At 34.2% G+C, this 27,191-nt stretch overlaps 1 protein-coding gene across 1 annotated transcript in view; it reads left to right on the forward strand.

Moving 5' to 3' along the window:
- Positions 1 to 27,191, forward strand: part of LOC100372084 (uncharacterized) — a 41,245-nt gene that overhangs the window by 12,506 nt on the left and 1,548 nt on the right. Inside the window, exons 12-42 of the mRNA XM_085497326.1 lie at positions 238 to 336; positions 1,254 to 1,391; positions 1,977 to 2,094; positions 2,426 to 2,542; positions 3,028 to 3,228; positions 4,745 to 4,854; positions 7,175 to 7,265; positions 8,654 to 8,791; positions 9,355 to 9,719; positions 10,432 to 10,525; positions 11,946 to 12,088; positions 12,532 to 12,715; positions 13,485 to 13,582; positions 13,917 to 14,120; positions 14,336 to 14,557; positions 15,154 to 15,277; positions 16,175 to 16,440; positions 16,989 to 17,275; positions 17,906 to 18,080; positions 18,916 to 18,979; positions 19,879 to 20,103; positions 21,471 to 21,578; positions 21,920 to 22,054; positions 22,428 to 22,527; positions 22,924 to 23,080; positions 23,942 to 24,042; positions 24,673 to 24,821; positions 25,409 to 25,579; positions 25,970 to 26,065; positions 26,561 to 26,798; positions 26,957 to 27,108. Of these exons, the coding sequence (XP_085353452.1) occupies positions 238 to 336; positions 1,254 to 1,391; positions 1,977 to 2,094; positions 2,426 to 2,542; positions 3,028 to 3,228; positions 4,745 to 4,854; positions 7,175 to 7,265; positions 8,654 to 8,791; positions 9,355 to 9,719; positions 10,432 to 10,525; positions 11,946 to 12,088; positions 12,532 to 12,715; positions 13,485 to 13,582; positions 13,917 to 14,120; positions 14,336 to 14,557; positions 15,154 to 15,277; positions 16,175 to 16,440; positions 16,989 to 17,275; positions 17,906 to 18,080; positions 18,916 to 18,979; positions 19,879 to 20,103; positions 21,471 to 21,578; positions 21,920 to 22,054; positions 22,428 to 22,527; positions 22,924 to 23,080; positions 23,942 to 24,042; positions 24,673 to 24,821; positions 25,409 to 25,579; positions 25,970 to 26,065; positions 26,561 to 26,798; positions 26,957 to 27,108 (4,870 nt within the window). The remainder of the gene's footprint in view (positions 1 to 237; positions 337 to 1,253; positions 1,392 to 1,976; positions 2,095 to 2,425; positions 2,543 to 3,027; positions 3,229 to 4,744; positions 4,855 to 7,174; positions 7,266 to 8,653; positions 8,792 to 9,354; positions 9,720 to 10,431; positions 10,526 to 11,945; positions 12,089 to 12,531; positions 12,716 to 13,484; positions 13,583 to 13,916; positions 14,121 to 14,335; positions 14,558 to 15,153; positions 15,278 to 16,174; positions 16,441 to 16,988; positions 17,276 to 17,905; positions 18,081 to 18,915; positions 18,980 to 19,878; positions 20,104 to 21,470; positions 21,579 to 21,919; positions 22,055 to 22,427; positions 22,528 to 22,923; positions 23,081 to 23,941; positions 24,043 to 24,672; positions 24,822 to 25,408; positions 25,580 to 25,969; positions 26,066 to 26,560; positions 26,799 to 26,956; positions 27,109 to 27,191) is intronic.

The raw sequence follows: 27,191 nt of genomic DNA on the forward strand, positions 1-27,191 counted from the left end.
GTACATGTAGGGGTAATCTTGTTACATTGTTCAGGAGAGTCTCAACAACTAGCCCAAAATTTTATTTTTTTGATAGTTTTGTTTCCACCGATTTTAGTTACCAGGCAGTGAAAATGCCTAGATTTTCGTTTCCAAGAATTCACATTCGATTGGTGTATTTTAATAGGTTGTAAATGTCTTGTGATACTATTGTATTACGCAAAGTAATCTGATATACAATGTTTGGTGTAATTGCAGTTCTCAGAACCATCGTGTTGGTGTCTATGAAGGAAGCCAAGATGGCGGTGGTGGGCTCGGCTCACATCATTATTTACATTACACACCAGCTGACTTCAGGTGAGAGGATCATTGATAAGTACATAAACATAAACACAGTGTTTCCCATCTGTGTTTTCTTGATTTTTACTGTACCCGAATTTGTTGGCTGTCAGTTAACTAATATTACAAGCAGTCTATAAAATAATCATGTTGTCATATAAGTGATTTTTTGTCTACTACTTTAATGTATAAATTTGTATAGACTGGATACAGCTTTTGCGGTCCAAGGTCTTGTAGCGCGTAAGTGGTACGACCGAAGGCAAGAAAAGCCGTATCCAGTCCCTAAAGGTTTTATCATATCACCTTACAGATGTACCGTGGGTGGGGGGTGGGGTTGGTGTTGGGTGGGTCGGGTAATTACAATTTAACCACGGCGTGACCTCAAACGCATATTGTCAATTAGAATGATGCATTTTTTTTTTATTGATAAAAACAAGGAGTGATTTGGGAAATTATTTCCGTGATGTGTGGGCACACTTCCCATAGTGCTACAAGGTCGGACAATACTAAGTATATGATAAGAAATAATATGATATTTTCAGCAAAGTTCTTAAATGGTGAGAACTATTGTTGCATGGATTCCAAATCACAAAGACCAGCAACTAACAAATTGTTGACACAAGAATTTGATTTGATTTGAGCTGAATTATAAAATTCTGTGTCTTTAAATAATTTTTAATAACAATTCATAAAATAAGCCTGCACAATGTTTGCATTATTAAGCATTGAAATTATGTTCATTTGTTCCAAAATTAACAATGAAATTTTAGAAAAATATGTAAAAATGTAAACACATTGATTGGTAAAATTATAGTTTTATAGTGAGTGCGCCCTCAACTGATTTTGATTTGTCATGTGATCAACTGAATCTCAGCAAAATAAACTAAACATACTTATTTTTCTGATCTCACAATCTGTGAATGTTTAAACTATAGAGTGAATGAAGCTGAGTTTATGGAGTTTTCGGAAATAGATAATCACGATGACTTCTACACGGTGGAAGAAGGCAGAGTTCATGTCCAAGATCAGAAAGGATACTATGTCATTTATGATTCCGCACTGCAAGATATAAAGTAAGTTTCTCACAAAACTGTGTTTATTTTGTTCACCATTGTTCAAGAGCACAAGTCAGGAGGAAATAACATATGTGTGTCTGTCCATTTGTCTGACTGTTTGTGTAATTTTCAACTTGTTTCTGTTTGACAGTTATGCAGCCACTATAGTTATGAATCATGTATGTAATATTGCAACAATCAATAACATTAATATAAAAAGTTATTTCATGTACATGTATTTCATGTATCAAGGGTAAGGCTACGTAACTTAAAGTTGCTAAGATCTGCACCACTGTACCAATACTACCATGCATTTCTATGGGCTCTGCTGTGAAATTCTAAGGAGTCAATAAAAACAGCACCAGCATAAACTCAAATTTAAAGTAATCCTGAGGATGTATAGATAATCTTGTTACTTTGTTCAGGGCAGTCTTAACAACCATCCCAAAGTACAGTTTTCTGTAAGTTTTTTATCGTGATGGTAGCCAGCCGGGGATGTTGGATGTCTGCCCGCAAGAATAATGGTTTCTGTTTGGTATTAATCCTGTGTGCAAAATAACAATTTTAAAATTAATTGTCCTGATATGATGTCCATTCTTGTAGGGACTTGGAGCGAGATTTACTTCTGATAGCGACACACTTCATAGAGAAAGATAAAGACCATCGTGATGTGGAGAACCTTTCAGGCACAAGGAGAATGGATTCAGCAAGAAAACGACAGGTATGTAAACACTCAATAGGACAAGCATTTCTGTCGAAACTCTGTAGGAATTATCACATTTTATGACAGCTTATACAAAATAAAGTATGATGCATAATTAATAAATAATCTTTTCGTTGTCTTTTAACACGTACCATGAAATTTATTCATTCTGGTTTTTAAAAAATTTATAAAAAAAAAAATAACGATATTTTCTGTGGTTGATTACTGTATACTGCTTAATTTTCACTTCGAGGAATTTTCACGATTTAATTTCGTGTAAAACAAACAATGAATTGAAAACACATGGATAGTGACAAAAATGAAAATATGAATCAATGTACATTTTTAGAGTCAGCCAGCAGGTGAGGTTCGTATGCCAGCCTATGGTCACCAACAGGTGGATAGATTTGCTGTGTTACTGGATTTGTGGACAAATGAAGCAGCATTCCTGGAAAACAAACGGCAGGTAAATCAAAATTCAGTGTTATTACTAGTAATTGAAATATTTATTACAGATGACAATATTTTTAATATGTCCTGTTGAAATGATAAATGTGTACCACTTAACAGTGAGAGGCTGTGCAATTGTAAAAAAAAATGAAAACTGAAGAAACTCACTTATCACCACTATTAGGGCTGCTCTGAGTAAACTTTTAATGGACTGATATTTAACAAAAATTATTGCACTTTTTTGGTATTAAATAGTTCTTTGATGTGGCAGTTTTTTGTTGCAAACATTGTAACAAGCTCATCATATTTCTCTTATCAATCAAACATAAAAAATATATTAGAGGTGCGGTTTTTGTATATATCACACTTTTTTGACAAATTTCATCTTTGAACAATCTGAATCATATCAATGTAGTTAAGTGCCAAGCATCATAGACCAGATCTGTATTTTCTTTTTTGTAAAGATCATTCTACCATTATAATGCCTCGTTTTTATTCTAGCTCCTTGACTGCTATCTGGAAGCCTACCACAATGTATTTGATAAGGATGAGAAGCGAAAGCTTGCCCAGGTTATCACTAATTTGATGCACAAGAGACCACGTTTTGATTTTGCTTCAGATTATTTTATCAAGACTTACAGAGCTGAAAGCGTCTGTCTCCGGCTGCACTGCACTCTCATCAAGTCTATTTTAGATAAGCAGGTGAGGAGTTACTTTAATTTGTCTTTGTAATTACAGTGTTCTATAAATATACATATTACTGTCATCGCCATATTGTTCCGAACACCAAAACAGCAACATTGCCTGCTTAGCTGCTATTGGTTGCATGTATGGTATATCTAGGACAGCTGAATATGAAAAGGGTTTCAAAATAATAATATTTGCTCAATAACAAATTTTGTAACTTAAAACGTTACTTGCATAGTAATGATTATAATAACAAACTTGTTTACAAAAAATTATCATGTAATATAGTTTTAATATATTATAATTGTAATATTACCATTACTCAGTGAAAAAACCATAAGTGGAGTTGGCCACCCAAACGCTATCTACTCTTACCTATCACTATTTTCGTTCCATTTTACCTCAAAAAAAATCATATTTTTGCTAAATACTATCACTTTAATGATATCAATTTGACTATTAAATTTGTATTGTCATTGAAGCCTTTGAAATGTTGCGTACCTAATATGTGTAGTGTAATAAATACAACAGTTATGGAGTTTGCAAGATGTTCTCCTTACTAATAGCCAAACATTACCAATCAGTTTCGTATCTTCGGTTGTGGTTGTGGTTTTCAGCATCTTATGGTGTCATCAAATCTCACACAGGATTATCTGTTAGACGATCAAATGTGAACTATATGATTAAATAAATATTTAATACTAGTCTGAGATGCACATCACATTCTAGAGTTGTCTCCTGAATAAAACACATGAAGGCTTATTTCTCTCAATTTTGAATTTATGGAATGACTATCCGATACTAGTGTTATCTCAGCGTCATACATCAAACAATACACACTTCCAAGCATATTTTTTTTTTTTTGTGCCAGGTGACAGTTCCAGACATTGAATGTCACTGTTGTCTCTCCTGACTTTTTTTTTTGTATGTGCAAATTGCAAGTGCTACCGGCGGTAGTGCTAGTGCTGACACATAATGCATTTTGCCACAGAAGTCATATTAATGTTTGGGACTAGATGACAGGGCTGTGCGACCATCTCCCTATCAAATGGCAATTTATTGCGCTATCCTTGGCTCGGTCGAACACAAGCACCTGCGGACCTTAACCAAGGTTCTCCCAAAGTTGCATTGGTTAGTGAATGAATCCCTACCAGTGAAATTGGCCTTCCCATTCTGGGGCACACTCACCCAGGGTAGGGGTCGACCCTTTGATGTTCAGCCTAAGGTACCGGTAGGATTTGAACTTGGGTCTACCGATCATGAGTCTGGTGCGACAACTACTATGCTACCAGTGACCAGTTCCCTAGGTTAGTTTGGTGCACTTCTGAAGTACAATTTCAACAGCAATGTACATGTATAAGGCGATTGTGTCTCATATTTCATGAATGCTGTAAAGTTCAAAATTGAATGAGCTTGCAACAAACTTTTGCCGTCAAAATAACTTTAATAATCAATACTTGGTTTATCAGTTATGGTACAAGTCAATGTCTTTGCATATCAATTATTTTTTTTTAATCATTTTTCCTCTTAGATTGAAGAGCAAAGGGAGTACATACATAAAGTCACCAGGGACGGTGACGAAGAATTCGGTCTTCCACACAAAATAATTCCTAAACAGTTAATCAATTTAAATTTAAGCAGGTAGGTTTTGTGCATTTATTTATTAAATGTGATATTTTTTTATTTTTTTTCAGATTATTATACTGCTGGTGTGCTTTCTATACCATCCATTATATTTAATATCATTAATAATTCAAAACATATCATAACAAATCAATTATTTTGTTTTCAGTCTTGACTCAAAGTTTAAGGGTCAAGGACATTTTTTTAATAAAGATATTATACACTGTAAACAATTCAATTTTACTGCTAGTTATTATCATAATTTCAGGCTTTATTAGAATTCGTGATGACAATATTTTGTGAAAAAGTTGTTGATACATGAGAAACGTTTACCGCTACAAAATTTTACAGTTTTCATCCAAAAAATTTGTCTCACGAAAATAAGCAGTTTAAAGTATTTTGCAAATTAAAAGATGAGATTATTGCTTCAAAGTACTGTAAAATCTGTATTAGAAGCCGTGTTTTCTATTAAAATGGTACAATGCAACAGATAAGATGCGGCTTCTATTAGAGCATCTACACATACGAGAAATGGTGAATTTTTCGGTCTCAATTGTTCAAAAATAATGGGTGCGGTGCGACTTCTATTAAGAATGTGGCTTCTAATACCGATTTCACGGTACTATTGCTATACTGTGTATGGTTGTTGTAATTAATCATTTGTGATCAACAGTTACACATATTTGTACTATGATAGTGGTCGTGACAGGAAGTTGTATCACATGTGAGTACGCCATAGAGTAAACAAACCACGTACGTGTACCTCTCAGATAATTGCATGCAGATATTGGTGTGGTCTTATAGTCACAATTCAACATATCATGTATGTTCTCACCAAATTCATGATAACATTGTAATAGCTCATTGGGCTAAAAATGGCTGGATTCATGTAATTTGTTTGTACTTGTTAAGTTAATTTTTTAAAGCATTGTTAAGATCACAGTATTATAATGTTTTTGTGTTATGGATTTAAACAGAACCATGGAAATCACATTTATCACAGCAAGTCTGTATTATATCTTAGCAAAGGCGGATAACTTAAGGGCTTACAAGTGGGGTAGATGAAGATCTCATGAGAAGTCGCAAGAATGTGAAATATTGCGTGATTCTTGAAGTTGTGATTCAGTCTTGCTAATATGAAAATACTGCATTATAAATAGAATAAACTGTACTGTGATATGTAATCTGATATTACACAAGTATTCTCATTACTGTGAATATGCAACACTTAAAGCGAATATAAATCAGACGCCAACTTCAGTAACATGTTCAAAATGGCTGCTTCACGCAATTTAGTTATAACACGTGTTGCATGTAGCATTCAGTCTTTAGGATATTGCACAATCATGAATTATTAAAATAAGTTTGTTTTGCATGATTTAAGCACAGGTTTCATTCATATTATCATAATAACTTTAAAAGTCAATGTCATATATATCTTTTGTAATATGTATTTGGGTTTGTTATTCCAGAGATTTCTTATATGTTTATCTTAAGAATAATCTGAGGGGTAATCAGGTTGTTTTCTGTCACCAGAAATCATAGTCATTGTTTTCTGAGGTAAATTTGTTTCAGACACCTCAGCAAAGAAAGTACCATCTAGAAATTAAATAAAAAGTATAAAGTTACTAGTAAAATATAAAAAACTCGTTGCTGCAGTTTTAGTGAAAACAGACTGAATTCAGACTAACTATCGACCTCCATTTCTCGAATTTTTATTTTTAATAAAAAAACCCATCATTAGTGCCAATTGTAATGGACATCACCGAAATATGAATACTGAAAGCATAGCATATACACTATATACCAACCTTGTTCATTAAATTGCTTAAACAATGGGTGCAGGATTGTGTACAGGTGTCCAGAGGGTGCCCTCTTTTGAAATCCAGTTTTGTCAATTATGGTACAAAACGATACCTGGGCAAAATCTTGAGAGGCAAAGCCTCTTTCTGACAGCCTCTTTCTGACAGCCTCTCACTGTTGATTTTATGTGTTGTTTCCCATAATAGTCTACAGTCTCCATCTTATGTTTGATTTCAACATAATAGCCACTGCTTTATTCCTCACATCACATTTTATGTGACATTAGCCTTAGAGTTAGAGTCACTTTGCCCATTCAGTTGAGTCTAAAACTATATTTTGACAAGATTTGAAAACCTTTATGTGGTTATATATTTAAACAAACAAATGTTCAAAATAACAGCTAATGTCACTTTAATAAAATGGCAAATACCTACGAGTATTGGGCAACAAAGTATTTATTCAAAAATGAATATTCAGTTTTATGCATAATAATAATCATATTTATTTTTACATTTGTGTTTTTATTATTTTGCAGACCAGCATTGAAGAATGTCTATATGTTGGAGTTCCATCCATGTTTAGCCATAGCCAGCAGATTACCACATGCAATAAATAAAGCCTACTTTGTAAGCCTTACTCTGCTAATCACAACTTAACAATTCTGGCACTGAAATTACAACATCAACCTTCTGAAATCATCGAATGTCATTTTTCCAAAAATAAAAATAAAATAAAAAACTTTTCAAATTCTGATCAAAATCTTTAGGCAATGTGACATTATTAATATTATTAATTTTTTTTTATTAGCCCCGCTGTTGACTTTGTCGAGCGGAGCTTATCATATGAGTGATTGTCCGGTGTCCTCGTCCGTCGTCCGTGTCAATGTTTTACTTTTTCGACTTCTTCTTGAAAACCACAAGCCTGAATGCTTTGATACTTTGTGTATATGTACCTTGGGTAGACCTCTCTCAGATTTGTTCGTTTCATGATCATATCTTCAATTCTCTAATTTTGGTGAATATTTTTGTCATTTTTGGTAAAAAGTGATATTTTCGACTTCTTGTTAAAAACGACAAGTCCAATTGCTTTGATATTACATATATAGATACTACATATGGACTACTCTCAATTTGTTCATTTCATGATGATATCTTCAAGTCTCTAATTTTGATGAATATTTTTGTCATTTTATGGTAAAAAGTGATATTTTCTTCTTGTTAAAAACCACAATCATTTATGGTGAAAAATGATATTTTTGAATTCTTGTTGAAAACAGCAAGTCCCATTGCATTGATACTATGCATATTGTTCATTTTCTAATGATATCCTCAGTTCTTTAATTGAAATGTGCATTGCTAACAGCGGAGCTATCTCAGTCGAGAGACTGCTTGTCATTATTGAACTTTATTTCAGGATAAGAGTAAATATAAAAAAAATACAATATCCTATATCAGGATACACCTAAAGAAAAATTAAAAAAATTCTATGTCTATTTGCTTCAAATTTTGTGAAAAAAACATATAGGCACGCACAAAAATGCTGGTGGGAAAGTTCAATGATATTTATTAAATGGTGAAATTGGTGTTACTCTCACTGTAAACTTACTAAAATAATAAATTTATGTATTAAAATTTCGGTATTGTCTGTATTTCTACATACAGTATACATCTTATATTATGAGATAGAGTGTTTTTTATACTTATCTATCTATATTTTTATTTCATTTGTGTTCTATCCTTAGTCTGTAACACCGAGTAGTAGTTAAATAAATGCTGTTGTAGCAAATTCATTGAAGAACTACCACTGAAATAAGTGTAACATTTTTGGAACGCTATTGGGTGTTTTGTTAAAAATTTTATAAAAATGAAAGAGCCAAAATAAAAACATAATTTTAATGCCAACTTTTAAATATAAAATCGATTTTGGAATTGAAATTGACAAGAAATTTGTTGTCTTTTTGCCTGATTCATCATATATAGCAGTTTATATTATTGCAATGTTCATTTTGTTTCAGGAACTCTACTTCACTCATAGACCAAAATCTATCACGGAAGGTATTGGTTTAGAAAAGAAACTTTTGGAGGTGTCTCTGAAACAATGGGAGAATCTAGACACAATGGGAAACAGCTATCAAGAACAAGTGAAAAAAGATGTAAGTCTGTACAGTCATTGCACTTCATGTGTTTGCTCATTGCTTTACATAATATACCACATTCTGTGAAGCATTTTAACCTTTTTACCACCACTTCCTTCTTTTCATCACAAAATAGTCCTGTTTATATTCTGTACTTTCCTTCAGAACATTGGGACAAAAATAGCCAAATTTTTTAAGTAAAAACTGAAAATTGACTTAAATTTTTTCTGTTGGCTCTAAAATTATGGTTCATTTCCAGAAATATTGAAGAATATAAGAAAAAAGGGCTGCAATATTTGAGTAAGAAAGTCTGGTGGTGAAAAGGTTAATACACAATTAACAAATAAACCATTTTTCAGTCAATATGCTATAAATATTTATAACACAATGAAATTCTATATTTTTTATAATTTAACATATTGAAGAATTTAAGAAAAAAAAAAGTGCCGTATAATTTAGACGAAAAAGTCTGGTGGTGAAAAGGTTATCTTTATGAGTGACACATATTTGCTAATCAAGGATAATTAGTAGTACCAGTAAGGTATAATTGGGTAATAGCTCTATTTCACTGTAATTTTCAGCTCTTTGCGGACATCTTTTCAGAAGATCCGTTATTCGTATGTGAAGTCGGCAAATCACTCTTCATGGCGAAAGATGAAGGAGGGGGTAGTAGACGTAATAAGAAAGAAAAACAGGAGGATTTGCTACATGTCTTCTGTCGTCTTTTAGACACGATAACTCTACGACACAGACTCATAGATGCGGCCTGGGAAACTGAGATCCTTACAAAACTCTACAAAAGACATGCCTTTGACATGGGTTTTGAAGAGTATCATCTATTTCTACGTTACGTTCCATTTGAGTTTGCGTCGTTTAAAGAGAATGCTGATGCACCACCTCCTGTCTTCATCACTGCTTTACACGAGGATGACAGTAATGTGGACAGGTAAGTTTACTGCCAAAAGTTACAGCGGTAGTTCTAGCAGTTATAAAATATACTAATTGATTCTTACTCATACCCACGTTGGGGTGATATATAATATGACGTTATTACGAGGATACAGACAAGTATGCACGATGACAGTACAACAGGAGTATCGACCAACGCACTGCATATACATCTTTTCCTCCTAAAGATACATCATGGAAATGCCGAAATCCAAAAAGTGTAGAACAGAAGCAGCAAACTTTTTTGTATAGAGTTCGGTCAGGAGGAAGCTTATGCGCGTAATCATTGAATATTTGGAAATCACTTTTATTAATATGGTAGGATGAAAATACCCCGTAAAATACCACAAAATTACGGCACGTTGTAACTTTAATATGGCGTTACGGTGACAGATGTATAATAATACACATTATGATAATAGTCACTATATCTTTGTGTAGCTGAGCTTTGTGCCTTTACCTGTTGGGTTTAATTATAGTGGATTTTCACATATTTTTTGAATTCATTAGTTTGTTAAGATAACAGTACATTCTATGGTTAACTTGTTTTAACTTGTTTTTAATTTAAGTGCATTTAGTTATTAGCGAAATAAGCAAAAACAAAACCCTGCTAATGAAGAGGCTGCTTTTCATATATCTTTTTATGCGTGTGTTGTATTTTCCATAGTTTACAATTGTATTCCTAATTCATTCAATAATTTTCTTTGTAGATACGTGCCTTCAAGTTTGTTTCTGGCAGTACAAGAACTAGATGAGAAACATGTTGGTATGTTTACATTTCGCAATAGAGATGGCTTTGTAAAGGTGAGTGAGTAAATGGATCAAAGGCTTTGTTGATATGTGAAACAAATCTACATGGTACTCGAGTGTCATCTGAGCAGGATAAGAATGAGTATTATACATACCAATCCCAGAAAACAATGGTATTTAGCATTCTGTAGAAAAAAAATGTGTTCACTTTTGTTTAAAACAGACGTATCATTCAGACATTTTTGTTGCTATAAGGCGGCATTTTACAGTAATTGATTATCGTCATCCATGAACATGGTTGATGGCACAAATTATTCACTAAATTACTGGTATGACTACAAACTGGGAAAAAAAATGTATATAGGACTATCATGAGATTTCTGTTACTTTTTGCACTAAGGCAGTATTTGATCACATCAACCTCTGCCACCTGTTGATCGATACTATCACTGTTCTATCGGTAACTTTGTTCATGTTTCACAGTATTCTCATGATCATCGCATCAACAATATATCAAAGTGTATGAATTAGAAGCTTTCTACATCATATAAATCAAACTTAAAATTGATTTGAAACTAAACTTTGATTGTATGTCTTTCATTATAATCACTACCAAATCTAATCAGCCATTCTAAATTTACTTTTTTGGGGATAACAATTAATAAGTTATACCTGACACACTCCTATTTATTATTATCTAAATTATGCTGCAGTTTATTTTGTTATACCTTGGGTCTGTTATAAACAGGTTATAAATGGCAAATTAGGGTATTTTATTCCCTCATTATAAAATGCTTGCACAAGAAATATGCTATAAAATAGCGGTTTTATATATTCTTTTGCTTATTCCAATTCTCCCAACGTATTTTCTTGGATTATACTACTATTGTAAGAGGTGATGAAGAGCCATTGGTTTTTTAAAACTTGCCTAGTACTATGATAATTCTGAAAAAAAACTACCCTGATTTTCACTATATTGCATTATATAATGCGTTCCACATGGATTATGGGTTTTTTTTTTTTGTGTAACTGGCATTCTAATTCATTTTGAGGAGTTATTATCTACCCACAGTGTAGTGTGCATTCTAGATTTCATATCCCAAGGCTAAAACTCACTCAATAGAATATACGCATACCGGTAGATGGGCTAGATACATGATGCAATTGACAACAATATATTAATTTTAGTATTTTTCAACAATCTTGCGGTTATGCTGACCATGCACTATTTCTGCACATAAACAAAGAAACAGGTGAAAAAAAATGCAATGTTTATAGTTGTGATTCATTTGCATTGATTTATGAAACGGACAACAGGCCTAGCAAGTGGAAACGATTAATGCGTTCATGTCATCACATATTCGATTCAAATGTTATGCTGCAATAAACACACACATACCATCTCAGAAAGTTTTCCCCTGCAAAATTGATAATATAGGTTCAGGCTAACCATGTTGTGATAATTATTATTCAGATGGTGCAAAGTTCTGGAATAGACAATTTACGTCTAGCGCTACAGACACAGATTGTGCACAAGAATGCATTATTAAGTGCAGTACAACTTGCTAATGTGTGCTCATACTTCCAAGAAAAGACTGCCATTGACACTGCAAAAAGGTATGATAAAACACATTGCCATGTGTTGAAACCCAGCGACACAAATGGTTTTAATGTGATGCATTTCATATTCTACCTGTTTAGAAATCTATGTATTCTCAGTAGCGGACATTCAGGCATTTTCATCACCTGGCAACCATCACGGTGAAAACAAAGCCCGAAAACTCTCAGAAAACTGTACTTTAATTGGGATAGTTGTTGAAACTCCCCTATTAAAATAGTGTAGAAAGATTACCCCATGCATGTGCAACATACAAATGTATATACATTTAGTTGCTCAAGATTACTTAAAAGTTGAGTTTGTGCTGTTTTCATGACTTTAGCTGTTTTCACTTTTAGCGTTCCACATGAAATGTGTGTATGTATTTACATCAGTTTGCTGTAAAATAAAGTGAGAAAACGAAAATACTGTGGTACAGTTGTTTATATTATGTCATTTACAGTGGACGTAGATCGCCCTCAGATTCCCGAAGTGAGAAGAGTGGTTTGACGGCACTGACAGCAGGTAGTTTACCAGTAAATGTGAGCGCCATGACATCAACGATCATGTTTGCGGCTAAGGTCAAGACCGGTATGGAGAGGCATAAAAGATCGCCTGAGTCATTTGTATCAATACAATTAGAAAAGGTAAACATTATTTCCATCAAGCTAAAAATGTATGCAGCATTTCACTTGTTTACGCCACTCCACTAATGTTTGGATATGATGCGAGTAATATCACTCATTATGGGATGTATTGAGTGGTCTAGAGAAATAGAAACTCAATTGTCATTGGCCAGTTTAAATGCATGCACATACAACCTCAATCCAGATATTTAAAATTGTTGATGGAATTTTCATTCAATAAATCAAATTTATGGTCAATAACTGACCAATGATCAGTGAGATATCACTAGCATTGTAGCTAGGCATAGAGTGATATTATATCACTGCGAAGATTTCTAATTTAGTGACTCTAAATTTTTTTTGGACTCTGGACATTCATGTGCACTTGTATCTCAGACATGCTTGGATCAATCATGTTCAAACTTCACACAAACATTATAATGTCTGGATCTTGGAGTGCATATATACACATGAATTTCATGATCCGATTCAACATGGCCAAAAAATCAAGCATTACTGCCATTCTGGAAACATAACTTTATATATGTTGTTCTGTCCATCATTGTGCTGAATCTTGTACCAGTCAGATAGTGAGAAATGGTGTTTGTTGCTTAAAATAGACAGGAAGTAGAATTGTCTGTGTCAGTCAATAGTATCATTTCAACAATGTTGGGGTTTTAGCTCAACTGCTGTATTATGGGAGTTAAGTAGTGTCGAACAATGTGATAAATTATTGTTGTTTTAACATGGACCTAATTCTTTGATGTATCTCCATTTTATTTGCATCCAGGTACCATCCAGAGATCTCATGTGTAATATGTATTTGAATAAAAAACAAGTAATGGGAACACTGTTGAAGAGTAATGAAGAAGTTGAGAAATTGAAACGGTAAATGTTATTTGTTATTTCAGTTGATGGGTCTTAACAATAAACCTTGGGGTAGTGGTAGAAAAACAGACCTTCAAAGAAAAAAAATAATGTTATGAAGAACACACAAGATCAAATGTATTTTTTACAGCAACATCATAATTAAAAATGTCAAGATGAAAACAAAATGAAGCAAAATAATTTGCACAGTTTTACAGTCTTCCCTCTCAGAGTTTTTATTGGTCAGCCCCTTACACAGGTATTGGAGTAGTTAGAATCATATTGCAGGCACATTAAGTCTCAAGTAAGCATTGAAACCTAATTATGCTGAATTTAATCTGTTTTTTACTTGCAGGGGTCTGATTGGTGAGTTTTGTCGTCGTTTTCAGCGACGTATTTCACAGTACTCTTTGCGGAGTCAAATCATAGCGTACCTCAACAGTGCACAGGCATTACTGGACGAGTTCCCATCCATCAAACAAACTCACTTCATATGTGGACTACCCAATGAGAAGAAAGAAGACAGTGATGATAAGAAGGGCTTAGCTACAGACCCAAGGTAGTAACACAGTCAATTTCCTTATAAAATATTTTATTTGTTCTAGTATGTACTTCGCTGCAGCTGATGCTATGCTCTGAAGTCAGGAATAGTTGATCTTTAATTTTCAATTTCTACCAGGGGTTGAGGTGTACCACGACACATAAAAAACACCTAACCTTACTTCACACCACACTATTTTGTCTTTTATCATAATATTCTCTCCTCGGTTTCAGAACTCTGCACAAGCGTCCAAGAAAGGTTATTTCTAAAGATGGCACTACGGTTTTGAACATATGGTTCTTGCCACATCACTCTGAAGTCCTCATCATGTTTAAGAAATTAGATGATGATACATGTATACAAGCACTGAGATTAACGCTGCAGATCATTGCAGCGCTTCATGATATCTTGAGCTATTTAATTGCATACTCTAAACTAGGCAGCTCAAATGCAAGGTACTGAACTCAGCTTCTGTAATATTTTCTGCTGTCCAATGTCTCTCAATATATAAAAAATAACAGTCACATAATATGCTAGCATTGGTGTTTTATGAGTCACTCCATTGAACTTCAAAATTATTAGTCATTTTGAGTGGAAAATTGGTAAAAAACATGCTTGGCTATTGGTGGATTTACAACTATTTAAAGATGAAATTGGATATCCTTCTAAAACTTTGGGTTGTAAGAAAAATGTATATTATTTCTGTGGTGTAAAAAAAGTTCTAGGTGAAAGCAAAGTGATTCACAGCGATAACTGTGTTTGGTCAATTAGAATATAATAGTATATTATTTGTTATCGGTGGACAGATCATAACAGTCGTAATACTGAGAACGGTGATGGCAGGGGTGTCATCGCTAGTAGGTGTAACCTTACAGGAAAGGTATGCATATTGCAGTGTTGAGATGTTATCAATGTTTTATTCAATGCAGTCACAGTTAATAGTACATAACAATATATCAATGACACAAAGTTACAGCTCATCCATCAAGTAAAGTCAGCATGTAACTATGGCAACACTTCTCATCCGATATCATGGCATGATTTTTTACAGACTTGGAAGTAACAGAGCTGATGGTGTAACTGCAAATTGGGGCGGTACAGAAGGTATATCAGCAGAATTAAGACAAATACAGAAACAGATTGATAATTTGGAAAATCCTACAAACCCTCAACAGGTAAGGAAATTTAAGAAAGATCAAATCATCAGAGTTCACTGAAGCAAATGTGGACATCAAAATGTTAATCACTGGGAACACAACATAAATGAAGCACACAGCAAACAAACACAACCAGGTTGGCAACGGTGTCAGAAGATACATGTAACTCTATGGGTGGACGGTCAATTATTCACAAATCGCATTCGTCTCAAGTTGATTCAGCCCACAGGTTGATTTGTTCCAAGTTGATTCGTTTGAATTATATTAGGTTAGCCTGTGATATTTTGTCCAATACATGTAACAAGATCCTAACAACAAACTGTCTAATCTTGGTCATGCACTCCTTGTGCATTACAACAACACCCTTAAGCCTGAAGTCCAGTCATTTATTGTATCGCACTTCACAATACGTTATTCCCTCAATTGTCAAATCAAGTTATTCATTTCAAGATTATAGTGTAATTAATTAATGTTCTGAAAATGGTAAAAGTTGTTTATTTCTGAATATTGGGAATTACAGTAAATACCGGTAGTCTTGTTAGAACATGTTGCACATATAAAATGCATGAAGTATGATTTTTTTCTGTTATTTATATATAAAGGAAGTCACCCTGCACATGATTGTAAGGCTAACCAAAAGCAATGAGATGAATGTGAATTGGGTGAAAAATGAATTGGGACGAATTGACTGTGAACTACCAGTACATGACATCCAAAACATGTTGTTAATAAACATGTTGAAAATAGGATAAATAAATTCCCATGCCCATGAGACCACCGTTGAGATGACTGCTGTGGCTTTGTGACTAATTGTCACTTCAGGGAAACTATTAATCTTCACGTACCCCAACATACTGTTAATGATTGTTTAGTAGTACATGCTAATTCTAATAACTAATAAATACTTCTTTACAGGTGGTTGACTTCCTGATCCTACGTCGCGATGTGATGTTTCTAGAGTTTGACACTTCGGTGCGGCATGCCATGTGCGATACGTTTCTTTCTACAGGGAACATCCAAGCACACCGTAGTGTCGTGGATAACATGCACTTCGCGTTGTCTTATCTGAGCAATGCTCAAGTACCATCACTGTATTCGTTATATCTACCAGTACCAGAACCATATGAACCAAGGGACTTTGATGCCCAAGTCTTGGTGCCATGGAGAGCTTTTCTTGGAAGGTGAGTATGTGCATGCTCTTCATATTGAGTTGTTTTTTTCAGAGTGTGTAATTTGTTATGTTTTGAAGATAGTGTATATATTCATCATCATCATTTGCAGATTATCCAGGTATGTAATGGCAATCCTGAGCTTCAACCTGAGCTTGCTCAGAGTCAACCTGATCTCTATCCTGAGCTTCAACCTGAGCTTGGGAAATTGTTTACAGCTCAGAGTCAACCTGAGCTTCATCCTTAGCTTGGAATATCGATTATCAATGAATTTTTGGTAAAAAACAAATTGGTGGGTGAAATTGTCAGTACCGATAGTTCCAAATGTTTTGAAGCACCATGGTCATCATTCTCCATCGACACACACTGAACGGTAAAAATTAAAAAAATTGAATGAATGAATAAGGAAACCAGTTCCTAATAGATAACAATAGTTTATGGGAGAACACAGTGTTGTATTGAATAATCATAAAGCAGGTATCTCATCAAATTTATATTAGAATCAATTTACAGATATATATATAGTTCTGCACTGACACTTTTTTTTTTTGCTGCCTCAGACGAGGACCATTCCCACTGCAATTTTGGGAGTTCCGTAAAATAGAATACAGTATGCAGCTATGTATGGCAGGGCTAAAAGAGGTTGATAGGGACATTGCTAATGGTGAGATCCTTGGTGTGTCGTTACTCATGGAAGATGTGTTGCAAACATGCCAGCCAGACGAACTGTTCAACAGCTTGGAGGCAGAGAGTGATGTTGAGGACAATGTGGATCCCTTCAAGACGGCAAAAGCTGCTAGGTTGGACGATGAGCGATCTGAAAGGGAATCAGTTGTGTCTGGTACATGTATGTTTTATATGTAGTACATACAATTTAGTTTCACCTGAATTTCACACTATTCTGTAGCTACATTTCAATTAGCATCCTTGAGACAAGGAGTCACAGTTACCATATTCACAACATGAACAAACTTAAAACTTCTACACATTAAAAGGAGTTTGGGTTCCACAGATTCCCCGGCTACTTAGCTTCCATGTATTTCATGTGGATATTTTACTATATTCACTTTTATTTTGTACTGCAAATGTTGGTTCTTTATTTCAGTCATCCTTGTTCCCTTTGAAAGTTCACATTCATACACTCAAAATGATTATGATCAAAATATCATTTACCATATATCCCAATGTTATCTGTACATGTCTTTGTAAAATATTTCTCCCAGACAACCAGTTGTAAAATCACCCCTCCCCTCCAATTCTTTTGTGATCATGTTTAATGATGTGGCAACCGGGAACTTTAGTTACAGCATTCTTTTTTTAAGTGACTTGCTAAGTTGGGTCCATACTTCTAGTACCATACTAATAATTCTATCGATTTCTTTCGTGGTAATTACATTGTAGGGGAGGGATCGAATTCTACCAAAGGAACTGTACAATAATTAACAATTATATTAAAATCCAGATTTTTCCCTGACAGCTGTGATGCAGAAAACTCAGCCTGTGTCCAGAACTAAAGAACCACTTGTTGCCTATGGAATGCTGAAAAAATTCCTGATAATGTGGAAAAGACTGGAAGTGTTCAAATTAGATTGGGGTAAACGCAAACTTAGTGTAGAAGAAATAAACACACTGTCTCTTTATAAACAATTCCGGTAAGTACTGTAAATGTATTTAATTTTTAGCAGGAATTCAGAGAAACTTTGAAATAAAGTAGTGAACGTTTTAATGGAGTTCTCTGACAGATTGCACTGATTTTTGTTAATTTAAATTTCAGTGTCGCTAATTATAAAAAATTAGACGTGAGGAGACATTGCAAACTGTCAGGGGGGTATTTGCTAGTGTTATTCAGTCAAGCTTAGCCATGCAGGGACTCCATGTATTTATGTGAGCAACTAACCAGTGAACGAACTAAGTCTTAAATGTGCAGTGTACACAATAGAGAACAGAAAGATACACTCGTGCAGTTCTGACAACAATATATATTTTATGACACTATGGTAAACATGATGAACTGTCAACTCACACTGAATCAGTTTGCTTTCATTTGACACAATTTTATTCATTCCGTTCATGTATTATGTTCTATATGGAAATACATATAATACGTGTAAATTGTACATGGGGGTGAATACTGAAGTTCATTAACCTTTTTATCGTCAGATCCCGCTTTTCATCACAAATTCACAAAATAGTCATGTTTATAGTCTGCGCTTTCCTTCAGAAGATTGAGACAAAATGATCCAAATTTTTTGAATAAAAACTGTAAATTTACTCCAATTTTGTCTGTTGGCTCTAAAATTGAGGTTCATTTTCAGAAATATTGAAGAATATAAGAAAAAAGGGCTGCAATATTTGAGTGAGAAAGTCTGGTGGTGAAAAGGTTAATACACAATTAACAAATAAACCATTTTTCAGTCAATATGCTATAAATATTTATAACACAATGAAATTCTATATTTTTTATAATTTAACCTATTTTTCTTGCAGTAAACAGTATAAAATTGATATTGCATATTATGTGCTTAAAAACATTGCAAGGAAATTTGGAAGGGTAAGAAACTTATATTTATATTGCACTAACATCAGACATGATCAACCCTGTAGAAACCACACACAAGTTGTCCCTTCAATTAGTAACTGAGAACTCCTCATGAATAACATCCTAACCTAAGCTGTATGATTACTTCATGATGTCAAAGCTATAAATAATAGACTATTGAATCTGTTTGCAGTGTTTAGGGTGTCTCGGGTGCGGACATCCAGGCTTTACTTCAAAATTGAGTTTGTGTTGTTTTCTTGAATTTAGCTATTTTCACTGGCTCTTTGACCGGCGTTCCACAGCAGCTCGCACAGAGCCCATGAAACTACATGGTACAGTGGTGCACATTTTAGCAACGTGGAATAATCTTGTGATGTAGTTCCGCACCCGGGAATACCAATAGTCAGTGTGTGCACGTGTGTGTGCCACTGGCAATAATGTACTGAACACATGGACATCTGATGGAAATCAATTTGATTCGCTTGTATATGGCTAGGACACATACATACACACATTTGATTTGGTTCAGTGAAGAATATTCATTGAAAAAAACGTCCCGAGGCGACCATATAAGGCATCACACCAGGAAGCCAATCAGTGATGGCTCAGAGTTCTGTTTCAACTGTGTAGTCATTTCAATAGCAATTATTCACTAGGTCATTATTGGGTGTACTCAGACTGGCTGGATTTCATGATGACAGAGTTCCACTTTAAAATGTACAAATTGCCAGCATTTCACTCACCTGTAAGGATGGTAGTTTGAAACAAAATCAAAAATATGTACATGTAGCTAGTTCTGCAATTCCGTACAAGGGTACATGTATAACAGTGAAAAATGCTTCTTCACTTGATCTCCTTCAAACCATGCTTACACCCACTTATAACAATTTTGATTTTTAATTATATTTCAGGGTGATATGTACGAAGGATTGATGAGTGATGACGAACCCCTCGTAGCACCACAAGGTGCTTCTGAAATGGAAATCCGTGCCAAGCAACTAATCAAACTCCTGGATAGCTTAGAAAGTCACATGATACATGAAATGCGAAAGAAGATTGCCCGGGAACACACACTGGTTGTGTCAGAAAGAGCCAGGGAAGAGGGAAACCTGCCAACAGACTTGTGGAAGAAACCAGTAAGTAATGTCCACATTAAAAAAAACAACATAATTTGCGTGGCATGTTTGGCACATTTCTGAATGTATATTTGAGTCATTATTTTGGGGGTTTATTGGCTGACTTTGCTCAAAGCATTCTGTTACATGATACTGATTGAAACTTACAAGATGTGTTGTTCAATACAGACAACAAGTCTGTGATGTCAGGATCAAATAGATCTTGAGAAGAATCTCCTGTTTGGGTGGAATTTCAATTCAAATATTAAAGTACCCAGCATGTATTGGTAACTATATGCATTCATCCTAACCTAACTGTCACTCATTCTATTCTTCACGGGATGTTAGGATTAGGCACAGACTGAATATCTGGTGCAAAAATCTAATGACTTGATTTTGATTATGTTTTTTATAGCTCAACGTCAAAATGCTAATCTTTCAGAAAAAGAACATGGCATTGAGATACCCTTAGGGACAACATCAAAAGTTCAATGTAGGATAAAAAACTTAATTCCTTTAGTCCCCCCCCCCCCACTGAACGTAATTGATAAATATTGATCATGTGGTCAGACTACATTCACCATTAAATACAAATTGATAATCGGACAGTAGTATTGCATAGCAGTTGGTTCTAGGTCCATGCCCTGAAATTGACCTCATTTGACGCACATATTTACACTAGGACCAAACCATTTTCTCGTCTTGGATGTTTTTTTTTCCTTTTCTGTTATTTTTGTCCATGATTGGATAGAAACTTTTTAAGGTCACCCCCCACCCCCAAACTAAAGCAAATAAGTATGTGGGGTGTCATTTCACGTTATTTTGTTTAGAAGTGGGTAGCCATTTATCAATGGTTTGGTTTAGAAGTGTGTAGCATTTATTTACTTTTTCATATATCCTTATATTCAAAGCCAAATACTGGAAAAGGCTGAATAAAATGCATCGCCCGGATGCGCTCACTGGTATCGAAAGTTGTGAGCTGGGTGTTTTTTTCCCCTGAAAACACTTGTGTTTAGAAGTGGGTATATAAATAGAAAAAAAAATTGTTTAGAAGTGAGTATGGTTTTCGAGAGGTGGGCTTCACACCCTTACCCACTTAATGTGGAAGTAGCCCCCCCAGGGTTGTACCGTAATACTCAAAACTACTTTCGCATTGTTTTACGCTTGATTTCACACATAATGTGGAATCTCAGATCTACTACTTCCTCCCTCGTTCTTCAAAATTTACATTTTCTCTTTTTTGGACAGAAACAGAAAGTCTCCAAGTACAATATACAATCATAACACAGAATTACACTAAAAAAATACTGTTAGATAATATATATATAATAATATAAGGAAATTTTCTCTTCATTTATAAAGTTTTCATGTCTGTTCTATCCCTGTAGACAATTAATGAAAGAATGACTATAGCCAAACCACATATTGCTGAAGATTTCTCAAGACTTCTAATGTCCGCAGCCAAGGAAGATGGAGATGAACTCGTCATAAAAAGGGTAAGGAATTGGGGATAGTGACAAGATGTATTAAGTATTATTGCAATCAATAATAACAAGATTGTTTTTGTTTTATTCAGTGTTTTAAATTTACTAAAAATTGCTCTGAATGTTTTTATAACAAAATTAACTACCAGGAAAGAAGTCACTTTTTACAAGACAAACACCAATTTTACTTGTGGTGCAGTTTTCTTACAAAAGTACATGTATATTTTTATTAGGAAAGCTTCAAATGATTACGCCACTTTTACTATAATTGTACATTACTTTACCCAATAATTGAGATAATGAACTTGACATTGATAACTTGTATGATAACTATAATTGCTTGTATCATATAGGAATCCTTAAACAGTGCCTTATCACAGCTTGCTAACGTGGTGATGCAGCGAGAGAAGAGTAACTATGAATCCTATTCCATGTACTATGAGAATCTACTGAGACAGAATCATCAGTTGTTATACCAAAGAGAACAGGTAAATATATCAGAATAATCATAAATACAAAACTAAACATTATTCTATCGTTTATTATTGAGACTTCTGCATGTCATTTATTGTGTGCAAAATTGAACTTTGTATGAATGAATGAATGAATGAATGAATGAATTGAAATTGTATCCTCTCTGGGATATTGATATGAAAATAAAATAAAGTTACATTTGAACAACAATTGAATTAATAGAAAACAATTAAACCAGAAAGAATCCATAATCCAAACATAATAATAATAGTCAAGTTTATTTATAAAAAATCACATATATTGAATGGAGGTCCCAACAAATATTTTAAAGACTTATTTTTATATTGTGTAGATTTTTACTGATGTTTACTCACTTAATATTTTCAGGAAATAAAGCAACTAAAGGATGGTGTGAAAAGTGGTAGTGCCTCCGCTTTGGTAGAAGTACAGTGCCAGTTAGCTGACAGGAGTCATGAACTTATACTTGGTATGTACACTATGTATTTTTGCTTTTGTGAGAAGTCAAATAGAGAGCTTGAATTGTGCTATGAACTAAAGCTATAGTAATAGTTCATGTATAAGTAGTTTATGTATTTTTTTTTAAAGATGGTAAAACTCAGTAGCCCTCAAAATTAAGCTTACCAAGTGTTATAGCTACCACTACTGTCATTTTTTTGTCAGAAATTAGTCAGGCTTTTCATACATTGATGATGCTGAAAAAATATCTGCAGATAAGTAAATTGTGAAACGGCCCAAACGATGTCCAGACTACTTTGAATTAGAAAGAGGCTATTAAAAAACATATTTTTATTTATAAAAACATCATGTATTTTTCATATTTCAAATCCAAATAGTAACTCGTAATTGTAATGCATTTTTACAGAGATCACTGCACTAAGAGCCAAGATTGCCGAAATGAGAGATGAAGCTCTCACCAAAGAGAGGGATATCAGGGAGGAAGTAAAAATTGAGTATGATGGGCTTGTGCAGAATCTATTTTTGACATCGTTTGCTTTGAAAACAAGATTTGATGAGTTCAGGTCAGTATAAAATGAGATATCTGTCAAACAGTGTTTTTTTTATATATATGTGTGGCTCACTGATGACTGTAACCTCAGAATGAACTGAGTGCTATGCTATGCCATGTACATTTACTACTGTGCGTGTGTAATTGTAATATAATAGACCATTTTCCGTTCACTGCGAGAATCACGCGTTATGCGTGAAATCAAACGTAAAAACAGGACAAACAAAGGTCATAGCGTCGCAGTGGCGTCAAACATCGCGTGAGATTCGACAAACGCGAAAGTATTTTGGGGAACATTTCCATGTCAATAATGTGCTGTACACATTTGATGATGGGCAATTTCGATTAAGTGAGGATATTCGAATGCAATATTCCTCTGTCGAAGATCGGCCGGTCGATGTGCGCTACGAAATAAAGAAATTTGAGTTCAAAATCAAATTGTTCGATTTTTGCGGCAGACGTTCGACGCGCGTCTTTCATGCATCTCGCAAGATCTCGCAGTTGTACGGAAAATCACCTATTGTGATAATAGTGGTAATTTAAATCCTGCTATAGTAAAGGCAATGGACTGTTTAGTATATGTAACTGTGTGAAGGAGATCCTAAGTATTTAAACATCTTTGTACCAATACACTGGTAGTTTAATTTCTACGACACATTTGTTCTACACAACTATCAAGAATCATTTCCTCTTTAGTAGATACGTTTCTTATCAGCGCAATTGATACTGAATCATCACTTGCTTGAAGATGTGTAGGAGTCTGCCATGTTCACGGACAATAAACTGTTCAATAGTGATTATTAGGTTGCTTCTCTGTTTCTAAAACATGCACACTTGCACCTGTATTTAGTTAATGTTTTCGATTCTTACATAGGAATCACCTTTACGATGACATGTTTAACAGTATTGGGGATGTCAGAAGAGATGCTGTGGAGACAATGAGTAAATTAAAACTCAAACCTGGTGGTACTGAAGGTAAATTAACCATTCATGGATTTACAGACGCAACATACATGTATGTGTCATTCACCTGGTTCATAATCTCTTTATTCATCTAGAATGAGGGCCATTATTAATAAAAAAAAATGTTGATAAAATTTATAGATCTTATATCGTTATAGTTGTTTCATTGTACCGGTAATCATTGTACACCATGTAGTTGGTCTAGTTCAATAGTCAAGACAAGAATCTATAGACTTGAAGGCATCAGTGTTTTCCCCAACCCAGTAGTTGGGGTAGGTAAAATTTGATGGTACATGTATGTGTAAAACAGGATCTGGACATGTTTGAGAAATAAACACTACCCTCAAAATCTTGTGATCATTTACAAATGAGAGATACTGTATTTGAAATACTGTGTATATTGAGATTAACTATTACACATATTTAGTAATTCTAATTTTTTGGAGAACATAATAGTGAAGATTTGATATTGCAATAAAATTAATTTAACCACAAAATCTGTTGATTGTATATTGGTGGGAAACAACTGTATCTTCTTTACAAGATCTCTTACTACCTAAGTCACTAATGAACCAACCATGTTGTAGCTATCTGTAAATTACAATTACCAGTTAAATGTGACTTTCAATCATGTTTCAACAGAGGAGGATACATTACAAAGAAATCTACGTAAGGCTGAAGAACTGAGAGAAATAAAGCATGAAAACTTGACGTTGAACAGATTAGTGCTGAAAATGAAAACTATGAACAAATGGAAAAGGACACAACTATACGAATATTATGAAAAAGCTGTAAGTGTAGTGGAGTTGACATCTGACATTTATTCTGATTTAGATAAATCCTTTATGTTTTGTTAATCATACCCATGCTGTTTCAACAGTAACAGCCACATTTATGGTCAGCATTTTGTAGAAGTGGATGTTTCACCACCAGTTCTCTCTTTTCATCACAAATTCACAAAATAGTTCTGTTTATAGTCTGTACTTTCCGTCAGAAGATTGGAACAAAAATAGCCAAAGTTTTTGGGTAAAAACGACAAATTTAATCAAATTGTGTCTATTGACTCTAAATTTAGGGTTCATTTCTATAAATATTGAAGAACATAAGAAAAATTTGGGCAAGAAAGTCTGGTGGTCAAAACGTTAAATTTGAAACAGCTTGGCTATGAGATGTGAATAACATCTTGTACCACAACACAAAGTAAATGTAAATTATGACAAGAATTGTAGAAATTACAAAAATCTACATAGAGACAAAAAACTAAGCATGGAGTTACAGAAACACCAGAACAATGGGTCTAGTGGTATAAAAAATATGTATTCTTGATTCTATTGGGTTAGTCTCCTTCATATGTGTTTGTTCTATTGTCGTTGTATAGTTGTACCATCTAAGACAAGAAGCTGACAGGTGTAAGAAAGATTACTTGGAAATCAAAATGATGTCTGAGGAGGAGGTCATATTGCTACGACAACAGATGATTTCAATGAAGAAATCACTGGCAAACTCTGAGAAAGAAAGAGAAGCTATTCAAAAACTCTTGGACAAAGAGGTAAATTAAATCTCTGTATCTTATCTGTTCAAAAGTGTATCTATAGGTTAAATAGTTTAAAAGTAGTGGTGTTAGTCACATGACTGTGCATTCAGTAAGGATCAATGCATGTGTGAGAGTAAAATGTGTTGTTTATGTTTCATACAAATTGAGCGTACTCCTGCATAGAGATTCCTGGGGCATAAAAATTACTGCCTTTACAAATTTCTCTAATTTTGACTAACGTTTGGTTAAATTTTTCCAACAATTTTAAAAAGTAAGAATTATTATTATAGTGGTAATGGTTAAAATAGAAATACAAGATTTTCCTATGTAGAATCGTGAATGTGAGAAATTAAAAACAGTATAGGGTTAAAGCCTTTGAATAAAATCGTTCTATTCCCTTCTTAGTTCAAGTTGAAGAAAGAGCGAGAACACAAGGCAGAGAGAGAAGCACGTAGTATTAAACAATTAGAACACGCAAGAGCATCTAACTTGGAAAGACTTGTAAGTATTGGCACCTTGTGTGTGGGGTTTACACATACCGGTACATGACAGATTGGAAGCTGGGTGTGTCTTTGTTGTTTATATGGTTGTCAACTTATCAAGTCTATATATGGCAAACATTTCTTCATTCAAAGATTTATTATAATGAGCAATGCAGTCCCAGGGGTTGAAAGCATGGCCTTTAAATCATGTAAAACATTGACATGCAAAAACTCTCATGTATATCTGATTTAGCATCTACATACTCATTGAAATATACCAATTTGAATAGTAATGACAAACTGATGAATATTGTCACTGATCTTGTCTTCAATTGATGCTCCTCTACATTTCCTGATTTCCTCAAACTTTCATCTAAAATAAAACTCCAAAAAAAGAAGCACTGATAAAAATGTTTTTAATACGGAAAATATGTTGATGAGGATTAAGTTTAGAGATTGTTACAAACTTGTGCTCCATACTAAATTTCAACTTTTATGTGTAACTGTATTCTAGGTTGAGCAACTCGAAGACAAAGACGTACGTTTGAAAGTGTTATCAGAAGAACACGATAAAAATCAGAAAATGAATCATATAGTCCATACCAAAGTGAAAAAAGATGTGGGTCAGATGAAGAAGCAACTTGCTCATGAAAGAGCCTTGAAACTAGATGCTTTTCAGCGAGTGGATGAACTACAGACTCAAGTTTATGACATTGAAGTTGGGCAATCATCTCGGCCCCATACAGCCGGCAGTAAGATACAATTAATACTATTTTTATCTGCTAAATCAGTCAAAAACTTGACAATTTTGAATACATAACGTTGTCAAGTAGTGCTATTACTTGGGAAATTTTCATTGCTTAATGAATATTCATCCTTATATTAATGTTCATATCATTGTATTTTCTAGCTATGCGAACAAGGTCTCGTGAAAAAACTTTGAGTCGCCCAAGTACTGGTATTTGGCCACCACCTGTGGGTATGCCTCCTAACAGATCGTTAACACCAGATCCCTGGCCCAGAGAAGTCAATGCCGATAGGTTTATGCAAAGACCTAAAACTGTGAGTATCGTAAATATGTATCCATGTTGATTTCAAAACCTTGATCATAGTTTTTTTCTTGCCAACATTTTAGTGGTGATATT

This window comes from Saccoglossus kowalevskii, chromosome 3 (assembly GCF_978046115.1).
Source record: "Saccoglossus kowalevskii chromosome 3, keSacKowa6.1, whole genome shotgun sequence".
Classification (NCBI taxonomy): Eukaryota; Metazoa; Hemichordata; class Enteropneusta; family Harrimaniidae; genus Saccoglossus; species Saccoglossus kowalevskii.